At 38.9% G+C, this 12,269-nt stretch overlaps 1 protein-coding gene across 1 annotated transcript in view; it reads left to right on the top strand.

Annotated features, from left to right (window-relative positions):
* lingo3a (leucine rich repeat and Ig domain containing 3a) overlaps positions 1-11,305 on the top strand; it is a 40,548-nt gene extending 29,243 nt beyond the window's left edge. The window contains exon 2 of the mRNA XM_088004912.1: positions 6,503-11,305. Coding sequence (XP_087861038.1) covers positions 6,564-8,396 — 1,833 coding nt within the window. The 5' untranslated portion in view covers positions 6,503-6,563 and the 3' untranslated portion in view covers positions 8,397-11,305. The remainder of the gene's footprint in view (positions 1-6,502) is intronic.
* The last annotated feature ends 964 nt before the right edge of the window (positions 11,306-12,269 follow it).

Raw genomic sequence — 12,269 nt, 5'->3', positions numbered from 1 at the left:
TTTTGAGTGTTTGTAATGTTCCCTGTGTATGTGTGTGTTTGAGCCGCCTGGAGCTTCGAGGTTTCCCTGTGGACACTGACAATGGCTTCCCTCAGTGTAAATGACTAATGTTTTTTTCTCACAGAGGGACGCTTCAGTGGAGCGCACGCATACACAACAAACACACACACACACACGCACGCACACACACACACCCACACGCACGCACACACACACACGCACACATAGAGACATGGAAGCTCTAGCACAAACAGAATCTGGTTTATGTAAAGTGTAATGAGTGGGCAGGGTAGAAACGAGTGAGTGCAGCCATTTGAGGAGCCTCTTTGGATGTTGTACTTCAGCCTGTGTGATTTTTCTGGCAACACCTACACACTACAACACACTAGCTGCTCATTTGTCAGTTGTTTCCAACACCTGCAGCATGATTGTCTCTCTGGTAGATTCACTTCATGTCGTACTGTAGATTTAGACATGGATGGATCATGGATGGATTTATTATGAACTATTTTCACAATGGCTTCTTTCCAGCAATAGCCAACAAGCATTTGTGCTATTATTTGTCCCTAGTGTATTTATTTTTCTTTAACTTAACTGTACATCTACATTTATCACCACAGTGCTTTAAATGCTGTGTTTATGGTGACTTAATTTAGAAAATATTCACATATCCACATATCACACAGTGTTTAGATGATGCCCAGGAGCTAATTTTGCTGTCTAGCCAAGTGAAACAAGTGATGCAGGGGTTTGTGTAAGAGTAAAGTAGCAGAACATGTGTTGGAGCCTCCTGCTGTTGCAGCCCACTCCACAGTCTAAATCTAGCTCTTCTAGTTAAATCTAACATGCACTAAGCTTTTTTAGCCGCCCTGCTCCACCTCCTTCTCTTGCTAAGTATCTGCGGCGTTCGGATGGTAATTGGGCTGCAGTCAAAGAGCACAACAGTTGCGAATCACCTACTTAACCAGCTGTGCTTAAGAGATTGGAAAAGGACCCACGTTTGCTGTAGCTGCAGAGAGTGAGAGCGGCAGTCAAAACCAGGGTTGTTTACCACTTTACGTGTTCAAACAGGTATTGAATTTTTAAAGATGTCGTTAATTATGTAGGATAAACATTGTAAATGAATTCAATCTGGAAATGGCAGATGAAGTTAAATAAGCAACACTCAGGTCTTGTTTTCACTTAAATATGTGTACGTACTCAAATTAGCTTTGACCGACGGTGGGAGTTATCCCATGACGCCTGATTCGTTCTTTGATTGAGAAACTCAAAAACAGTTTTAAATGACCTCACTGAAACCTTGCTTTTAGCACGTTGTAGGTTATAGTTTTCATAATTCTCATTTATTATTAGTTAAGCAGCTTTTACATTACGTTTACATTTTATGGCATCTATGTTTTATTTATTGATATTTATTTTTTACTTGATTTCCTTCTGTATTCGTCATTATGGCCTTGAGTAAAAGCACCGTACATTCACAATATATATATATAAAAAATTAAAACAATTTATAACAATCTAGTTGAATTATTCAAAACAAAAAAGATAAATATACTATTGCTGCAAAAAAGTAGGACATGGTATGGTACACATATCACATAGTCTAGGCCAAATTTATAGGAAAACAGGTTGAATTTAGTTAGCTACAAGTGGCATTCCTTCTGCACAAAATATTAGATCATTTTGCAGTTTTGACCTTTATACAGTAAAACAATAAGCCAAGCTTATTAAAATTAGCTAGATAGTTCGTCTTGCTATTTCCCCAAATAGTCAGCTTCCAGTCAGCAGCCTCACACGTGTGTTGCTTGTGACTTACAAAATTTACAACATTGATGAGTGGTGCTTTTTTTAATTTCAGTTTTTATCTGTCTCTGTGTCATTGTGACCATCTCCATGGAAATCCATCGGTCTGTTCATCCGTTTTCTATTCAGGATCAAGGGAGAGTTGGTGCCTATCTTCTGCAGGCATTGGAGTTGTGTAGTTGTATTAAAATAATTTATATATACTGTGATAAAGATAAATAAAATATACATGCTAGGCATTTTAGATACTCCTGCAGACACATACAATACAATAAGGTGGTCACCAAAACAAAACAAAACAAAAAAAATTATTAAGAAAATATTAGGTACCTGATCTGTTCTCATAAGCAGAGAAATTGGCCCATAATTCTGGTTAAAATAAGACCAGAGAAATCAAACATGAAACAATGAGCCTTGTGTTTGCATCGTCGGCTCCAATATGTTGTGCATTCATGTGTTGTGTGACAGATCGTGAGAGTAAAAGGCATCAACATTTTCATTACAAAAGCTTTTTTAATGAAATTTTAACAGCATCACATTCCCAGTTGCTTTTGTCAGCTCCAGAACGTAAACTATCCTCTGCTGCTGCGATGCAATCAAACAGATGTGCACTAAATATTGTAATGTGACTTTTAGGAGGCGACGGTTTATTCATGCTCATTAACATTTAGAAAAAGGCTAATATGCATTTGAGATATTCGCTTGAATTATAATAGCCCTTTGCTACATTCATGCTTTTAAATGTCACGTATAAATGAAGTGTTTTCATGCTTTATTTTGGTAAATAAATATTTCAGCCATCGTCCGGCGTGGCTCAGTTGGACAGAGGAAACATGTCTTTTGTAAGTATTTCAATGCTTCATATAGAATTAGGTTTGTACAGCTTGACAAGAACCTGACAAGTGTAATCCACAGTCTCAAGCACTGCAAGTAAGGGCAGGACAGGAGGAGGACTTTATCTTTGATTTTCACTTGCAGTCTGTCTTTCACTCTGAGCGCACTGAAGTCGGACTGTCTGCTACACACGCAGAGAAACTCCAACGCCGTGTCCTGCAAATAGGCAATCTCTAGCAAACCGTTTTCCACATTTAAAGCATTTACAATTCACACATCACGCTCAATCCGTCGCACTTATCCTTTGATTTTCCATTAGAGCTATAAATGTACACAGAACATTTGCTCTGAGGCCAAGTTGTTACGAAAAACACAATTCATAGATTCTGTTGTCCGTCGTCTAATTTTACTTCTTTTCCTGAAGCCATTTTGTTTTATTAAAACAGTATTTTCCATTTTTCTTTTTAACACTTTAGTAAAATAAGAACATTTTTTACCATTAAAATAGTGTTGAATTAAAATGTTAGAAAGAAAGAAATACTTTATCCTTTGCATTATTTGTTGTATTGTTCGACTTGAAAAACAGAATAAGTTTGAAACCGTTTACTGTACTTGTTGTGGTGTGATAATTCTTCTGTATCGTCATTTGTCAGCCCTCTAAGGTATTCTGTTGTCACGTACAATGTTTGATGAAATTACATCCTTGGTCTTTTGGATCCTTTGGTTCTATGAAGCTTAAACATGAAAAAGTATCGGTATTGGTATCGATATCGACAATACTGGCCCTGCAATTACTCCGTATAGAATAGATACCAAAACTCCCAGTATCGCCCACCTCTATCAGGCACTAAAGCTGTTTTCAGAACATGGGCAAGACGAGGAGCTGTTGCCTGGCAATAGAAAAAAGTAAAAGATAACTTCTCCACTAGACTTCACTGGATGTGCATCTTGAATGTGCTGTTAATGTTTGCTTTTTCTCTGTGTCAGGGACTGACAGCCACCATCTGTCTGATTGTGACAGTTTTGGCATCATGCAAAAAGGGAACAGGATGCTAATGTTGCCACAAAGCCTACCAGGCAGAGATGCAGTGGCGGGCAGGAAATTACACGCAGAAGTGAGAAATAAAGGAAAGGTCTTGAATACCTCCATTACCAGGCAACATAGGAGCCGAGCGCAAATGAACATCGTCTGTGCAGAGGATGAGTGATGATCCCGACATTCAGGAGAGGTCAGCAGACAAACGCAGAAACCCTGCAGAGGGACACTGGACAGCTGCATCACAGCTTGTTATGAAAAACAGAAGATTAAGAAGAAGTGTGTTTGAATCGTGACAAAGGCAAAAGAAGGAAACAGAACATGTGGAAATGTGACAATTTTAAACACCTATTTTTCTTCATCCAATGTCTGGCTTAGTTTCACAGCGGAAGCCTTCTTGTTTGGCATGAAGGTTTTGGCAGTCACACGTCTTGTTGGATGGGTTTTTGCATACATTAATCTCATGCCAAATCAATCATTTTTAGTATTGTAGGTTTCACTTTATCAACTTTATTGTCAACCGAAAGGCACTACAGCCGTCATAGTTATTCTTCTTTACAAAATTGTCTTTTGTTTTACTTAGGAACTTTTGTGGTTTACATTAAGCCACAGGTTCCGTTTTCGTTTTTATTAGAATCCAGTGTCTTACATCAGTACAGCCGAGATGAATCCCTTTCCTCCAGTCACATATCCCTCTGTCATTACCTTGAAGTTACAAACAGTAGCAGTTAAAATATTGAGCTGTGCATTGGGAACTAATACCGAGACGGTAATGCATTTACAACTGTCTACAACTGTCACAAGTGACACTTTTATGCAAACAAATGCAGGTTTGATCTTATCATGTAGGCCAAATCAAATTGCTCTGTAAGCATGCAACAAATCTTTCTGCTTGTTAAAGAAGACCGGCCATAATATCAGATGTAATCATGTCTGTACTTTATATGTCTTAAACTGTTTTACCGGTAAAAATACATTTGTTTCTGAGTGTAAAAGGACTTGCAAGTTTTCTTAAGTTTTTCATAATTTTGTCACTTCACAGCCATTAAATTAATGTGTTTCTGGGTTTTGGGTTAGAGTAGGCTATACAAATGAATGAAGAAGATAGGGGTCCAACAATTTCAGGTTGGACCCCCATCTGAACTTCCTAATTCTTAATGACAAAGATTCAACAAGGGAAAGCTGCAGCTAAAATTGAGATTCAGCTGCAACATTTATCCAGCTTGTCAAACTTTGGTGAGCCTGTGTGAACTCCAGCCTCAGTTTCGTTTTCTGATCTGTCGACGGTGACACATGGTGAAGTTTTCTACTGTTGCCCTCAAGATTCAACGTGTGCAAGACGTTTTCATCCTCATAACTCACAGTCATGAATACTCTCTCTTTTTCTAACCATTCTCTTTACTCCTCAGAGACGGTTGTGACTGGAAATCCCAGCAGATCACCTGCGTCTGAAATATTTAAACATGTGTCTATGACATCAACATCCATCCCACATTTGAAGTCCTTTAATTATTTTTTGATGCTCAGCTTGAACTTCAGTCGTTTTTACTTTGTGTAGAAGTCTAAATGCTTTGAGGTTGCTACCATGTGATTGATTGATTAGCTGTCTGTGTCAATGATGAATTGAATAGGTGTACATAGTGAAGTGACTGCAGTATCTGTTTAAAGGTTGGGTACTTTAAAGTGGACTGCTTACATTGTTTTTGAGAAACCCCTCAGGAAACTAATTTTAAAGGTCTAAGAATGATATTTACAACAAAGCCCTTAATTACAAAGGGCTATAGATGTTTCTAATGGGAATTTCTAAGTAATGGTAAGTGGGAAAAGAAAAGAAAAACTTGAAACATTCTTTTGTGATGTATTGCTTGGCCTTTTAATTTTCTGTGAATTAAGAACAAAAGTGTCTGTGAGGCTTGTGTGAGACACAGATTCACCAGGCAGTTTGTCTATTATAACGGAGTAACTGTCCATGCTGGTAGCTGGCATTTCATGCTGGGTTTATGGGGAGACTACTACTTTGCTGTTGACATCCGTCAGCAGACTGAGGCATTGGGTAGGAGAATCTCACACATTTGTGTGTCTAATAGGAAACCCATTGGTGGGCCATGCTTAGCAAGTTCGTCTTATGATAAGCCTCATGTCCTCAGAGACTCATGCAGATGATGGGCTGGATTGAATTATTGTGTGTTGTGACCTTCTGCTGTGGTGAATGACTGTGTTGTGTTGTTCATAGACACGTTTCCACTTTGTAGGCCTATGGTTTTCTTCTGTAGAGCAATAAATCTCTTGTTTTCCCTTCTGTATGTTATTGATAAGTTGACAGAGTCCATTTGCTGCTCTGTTTGCTGTTTGAAGGCCAACAGGTGCCTTAGTTTTTTGTGTAATGTCTCACATAAGGCTTAATAAATTAAAGAGATCCACAAATTCCCTTTCTCAATATACAATTCAAAAGCCAGAGGGAAACATAGAAAGATGCATTACCTATTGTAATTCACATGTATAACTAACTCATAGCTGAGATGAAACTCAATCTAAAGCTATTAAGAGTTTTTCTCTAGTTTACAATTCTTGCAGCTTTCAACAGAACACAGTTAACCATTGTAAAGCAAAATCACCTGTAGGGGATTATTGTACTCTATCTTTAATTTCCCCTCTGTTTCAGGTATATTTGAGCTTAAAATATAGAATGTTTGATTGCTTAAAGGGAATTCAATTAAATGAATTTGGTCTCACCATCTTTATTTTTTTGTCTCTTCCTCTCCTTCTTTCCCTCTTTCCTACCTTCACATTTTCTATTTTTTCATCTTTTCCCTCTATCCTTTTGCTCAGGTGCCAGACCCAGTGATTGAAACTCGCACAGGAGTCAGAGGAAGAAGCAGAAAGGAGGGTCATGGGGGTTTGCCTGGGTCAGGGTGTATGTTGGCTGCTGCCTTTCCTCTTCTTGCTGCTTATGATCACAGTGTCCTCCACCCAAAGTCAAGGATGTCCCCAGCGTTGTGACTGCATTGCGAAGCTGAAGACCGTGTCCTGCTTTGGCAAACGTCTGTCCTCCTTGCCGGAGGGAATCCCGTCTGACACCAAAGTTTTGGACCTGAGTGGGAATAGACTTCGCTGGATAGAACAGGATGATCTTCTTCCATATACACGCCTGGAGAAACTGGAACTCAGTGATAACATGATCAGCGTCCTGGAGCCAAACGCGTTTTCCAGTCTTCAGAACTTGCAGTCACTTTCACTGAGGGGTAATCAGCTAAAACTGGTTCCCATGGGAGCTTTCTCGCGTCTCTCCAACCTCACCTCCTTAGATTTGAGTGGAAATAAGATTGTAATTCTTTTGGACTTCACTTTCCAAGACCTAAAAAGTCTTAAGAACCTGGAGGTTGGTGACAATGATCTGGTTTACATTTCCAACAAGGCTTTTCTGGGATTAGTAGGACTCAAGGAGCTGACAATTGAGAGATGCAACCTGACGTCAGTGTCCAGCCAATCGTTATCCTATCTGCACAGCCTGGTGACTCTGCGACTCAGGTATCTTAGCATCTCCTCCTTAGACGACCAGAACTTTCGAAAACTTGGAAACCTTAGAGGTCTGGAGATCGATCATTGGCCCTTTTTGGAATATATTTCCCCTCATAGCCTTCAAGGTCTTAATTTGTCTTGGCTGTCCATTACTCACACCAACATCACCTCTGTGCCCACTTCTGCCCTTCGTAGTTTGGCTCACCTCACTAGCCTCAACCTCTCCCATAATCCAATCACTGTGTTAGAGTCCTGGGGTCTGCGGGATCTCATCAGACTGAAGGAGCTGCATCTGGTGAACACCAACCTGGCAGTAGTTCAACCTTATGCATTAGGTGGTCTGAGGCAAATCCGCCTTCTTAATCTTTCGACCAACAGCTTAGTGACCTTGGAAGAGGGAGCCTTTCAGTCAGTCAACACTCTTGAGACACTGCGCTTGGACAGAAACCCTCTTGCCTGTGACTGCCGCCTGCTCTGGATCCTTCAGCGTAGAAAGACCCTTAATTTTGATGGTGCCTCCCCTGTGTGCATGACCCCTGTTGAAGTCCAAGGTCGGGCTCTTAGCGCTTTCACCGACTCAGCTCTTTTTGACCACTTTACTTGCCAGAAGCCTAAAATTCGCAACAGGAAATTACAGCAAATTTCAGCCCGCGAAGGGCAAGTAGTGTCTTTTATCTGCAGAGCACAAGGTGAGCCAACGCCGGTGATATTCTGGATTTCTCCTCAGCGTCGACGCATAACCACAAAGAGCAGTGGGCGACTGACTGTGTTACCAGAGGGCACTCTAGAAATACGCTACGCCCAGGTAACTGATAGTGGAACCTACATCTGCATCGCTAGCAATGCTGGTGGGAATGACACCTACTTTGCTACGCTCACAGTCAGTGGGCTACCGCTGGATGCAGCACTCATGGCCAACCGCACCTATTACGCCGGGGACCTTAACGACACAAATCTGAATGACACCAGGGTGTTCTTGAAGTTCACCCTTGACCTCAAGACCATTCTAATATCTACAGCTATGGGCTGTATCATGTTTCTGGGAGTGGTCTTGTTCTGCTTCATCCTGCTATTTGTGTGGAGTCGGGGTAGAGGACAGCACAAGAACAACTTCTCGGTTGAGTATTCTTTCAGAAAAGTGGACGGACCAGCAGCCAGTGGAGGACAAGGGGGAGCACGAAAGTTCAACATGAAAATGATTTGATTCTGCAGAAGCCCTGGTGTTTTTCACTGCTTCAGTTACAAACTAAGACGCAAATTAACGGAACAAATTAAATTTGTGCGAAACATTAAAACCAATAACCCACGGGACATTTTATTAGGACGAGGTTTTGTTTAAAGAAACTTGTGCGTGCATGCAAAATGTCAATCTACAGTATGATGCTTTGATACATTTCTACTGCTCTTTGCTTTGTTCATATAATTGTGTATATAAGTTTAATTCCAGAGAAGGAAGTCTCAAAACTTTGAACAGACTGTTTAAAGACAAGCAACATAAGCCCCCCAACGTCCAACACGTCTTTAACCTTTACGAAGGTCATGCCAACGCACTTCTTTCCTGAAAGGAACCGTCATCCTCACCTTTGAAGGACCACATCTCTGCTCCATTCGAACTGACTCAAGCACTCCAAGCTGATGAAAACATAATTAGATGGTGGTGCTCAGTAATTGCCAAGGACTTGCCAATATATATTTAGATAATTCCAGCTATTTGGTGCATATTTAGAGCTCAATACAGTTTCAACGCCTTCACTTATGCTGACTGTGATTTTACTAATGGATTTTTGAAAATAGACCAACTTAGTACCAGTCTCTACATCACTGCCAATTTGACCATAGAGCACCATGCACAGCACTGGCCACATTTATTGGCACCAGGGTTAATAGATTTGTAAAATGCCCAAAAATGAATTGATCTTTAGTTGCAGAAGCATGATCTCGCACAGACATCTTAGGAAAAATCCAATCTTTTTGTTGATTTTTTTTTTTCATTGGGAAACAAAATGCCTTTAATCAAATTAATAAAATGTATACTTTTTTAGGTTAGAAATTGTGTGTATAACCTTCGAATTATTAATATATAACGTTCTCTTTTCCTATTGTGCAAATGTAACAAACGAGGCCCATTTTTTACTCCCTGCATGGACAAGGACTCATGTTTATTTTACCATGAGGATGAGCCTTAATTTAAATAATGTCCCTGTTAGAGAAGTGCAGCAAAGCGGGGCATCTTAGGGTAACTAAATCTCTATAACATACTGCAGATGATTGTTTGGGAGTTATATTAGCAAAATTACTACCCTGCAATCACCAACACAAATTTATAGAGTTTGTTGAACTCTACTGGGACAGGAACCAAGGGCTTTGTTAAGATAAGCCTAAGATTGAGCTTTCTTGTCAAATACCTATGAATACCTAGTAGTAGAAAATTAGTAAAAGAAGGAGTACCAATGATGTTGTTAAAAACAATGATTTCCTTATATAAGATTTCCCTCTCCCCACTAAGTTAGTGTGCTCAGATTATTATTTTTTTCACATTTTTCTGTGTGAGAAATAACTGCTGCAAGGAAAGATCATTTTAAGGTTATTTATTCTTTACCAGGGTTGCCAAGAAACATGTCAGCTACTGTAAAACCTGTGCAGAAGAGAAAAGCTACTTCTACCTGCAACATCTGTTCATAGCGAACGTCGGAGTCAAGATACTTTTTTAAGGACCCAAGTGAACACGTGTATGAACACTGACAAGTCATGAAGACACATTTTCTAGTTACATTTTTTCATTATTATTTTTTGGAAAATCTGTACAAGAGTTTTACCCTCTTGGTCTAAAACAGAAAACTTTAAAAGCAAATGCATGTACAGACTTTGGTTCATACTTTAACAAATTTGTATTTCTAAAACAAACAGCCGTCGGTGTTCTTTGATCACCAAAATTGTACAGACGGAGTATGATAAGATGTAATATATATTTTGTATTGCTGATATTGAAATTAATGTGACTGTTAATAGTACTGTTGAGTGATTAATCTGACTTTACTGCTCTACCGTTATTAAACTGCTAAAGTATCATTCGGTAAACAGTGAACTTCAGTGCAGCTGTAAACACGACTCTAAGTGTATCATGTTTGTCATGTAAATGTGGCTGCTCGCTGTCGTCAATCATAAAGGACATTCACTGTGCAGCAGGTTTCAGTTCAGTTCCCTATTTTTGGCTTTGAAAGTGTCGAGGTGGGGAGTTTTCACTGAGCAGAGGGTGAAGGACCTCGATAGAGACATGGAGGGAAAATGCTAATGTATTAGAGACCTTGCACAGCGGTCATTAAGAGACTGAGGTGAGAAAAAGAAAAAAAAAACTTTAGATATATTTAGAAGGCAGCAATACTGTGGGACATTATACACCTGCACGCTGACTTGTGTATGTCAGATGTATGAGGTATGAGAGAGAAGAGAATGCATGTAGGGAGAGTTTAATACATTATATAAAAATCTAAACAAATAACTCAGGATTTAAGGTATGGCGTTGTTCGTCTACCTTCAAATGTCACACAGGGCTCTGCTGCCCTCTGTTGACACAAAACAGTTAATGGATTTTGCTTCAGCAACCTTTACTCCATCGTCTCAAGAAAAAAAGAAAGGAAGTTGGATGATGACTGACCAGAATCTAGGGGAAAATAATGTTCACTGGCTCAAAAAAGCTTGCTTTTAAATTAATTTTGAAGTTTGAAACTGATAATTGTGTCCAGTATGTGGCAAAAGATTTCAAATATATTAGTGCAGTATCAGTAGATTTCTTGCCCTTTTAATAAATTCATCTAAAGCATCTGGCAGCAATGCAACATGTACTGTTGACATGATAAAGCACAATTTTTGAAGCATTAACTGTTTTCAAATATGATGCCTGGTATTGTCCTGTCCTGTGTTCAGCTGCTACAGTCACAATTCTGTTTCTTTATCTCTGAATATGAGGTGCATAATGGTCACTGAGTTTACTGTGACACTTTTCATCCAAAGGTATTTTAGGAATCTTGTTAGAGAAGGTTGAATTGTGAACTTTTACAAATACCAGAACATAAAAAAAAAATAAAAATAGTCAGACTACCAGTCAGCTAAAAATGTGTTTACTTGGCATTTTTACAGATTCTGACCCAAGCCATAAGAAAGGAGTGAGGACTCTGGAGGAATGATGAAAGGTCACTCTCTCTGTGTGCTCCAACCTCAAGGAATGTTAAAGGAAAAATGCCATATTATGTTAATTGTATGGTTTTCCCTCAATGAATAAATGTACACAAATTAATGGGTGGACCTTCAAAGAAATTAAATGCAAAAACACATTTTACATCTTAAAAACACTTTCAAAACTGTGAAAGAGAAATATTACTTATGGCTATTCTTTAAAACTATTTGAAGCAAACATGGAAATCAATATATTAAACTACTGTCGGAGTTTAATATGTTGTGTGTTGACAAATAATGCAGACATATTTTATTTTCTTAATTCATTTCTCATTCTTGTCTTTTCTAATTCAAGAGTCTAACCCTGTTGATCTGAACAACTATATTAGTGAAAGCCTGTCCAGACTGCCAGTCTTAGTCTTAACAATTTGTATTGACGAATTAAACAAGAGTCAGCATTCATCACTTAAGTTGACTTGAAGGAATAAAAAGTGTACAGGATGTTTATATATCTCGTAGATACAGAAAGTGCAGAAATAAATAAAACCTTGAAGCAACTGTTTATAATTAGCTCTCTAAATGCAAACTGTTGCTTTTTATTACTGCATCTTACGTCTATAGAATAGAAAATAAACCAAAAAAATTACACAAGGGTATAATTTTGTGAACAAAACTTTCAGTTCTGATTTCTAGATCTCCTCTGAGGTCCTATTTGAGTAGGAGGAGGACAAATCTAACAGCTTTTAAAAATAGTTGATGTAAAAATGCATTACATTTCTGACAAAAAGCTGAAAGGCCAACTTAAGAATCGTAGTTGATTGGTTACCTCAGCTTGTATTATGGTGCGACAGAAGAACCTGCAGGATCTTTGAGATCACAAATCTGGTGAGTTATTTACACACAT

This window comes from Poecilia mexicana, unplaced genomic scaffold (genome assembly GCF_051168715.1).
Source record: "Poecilia mexicana isolate PSO_F unplaced genomic scaffold, ASM5116871v1 scaffold_4, whole genome shotgun sequence".
NCBI classification, from domain to species: Eukaryota; Metazoa; Chordata; class Actinopteri; order Cyprinodontiformes; family Poeciliidae; genus Poecilia; species Poecilia mexicana.
The sequence above is the reverse complement of the archived record's forward strand: the minus strand, read 5'-3'. Positions and strand labels throughout refer to the sequence as shown.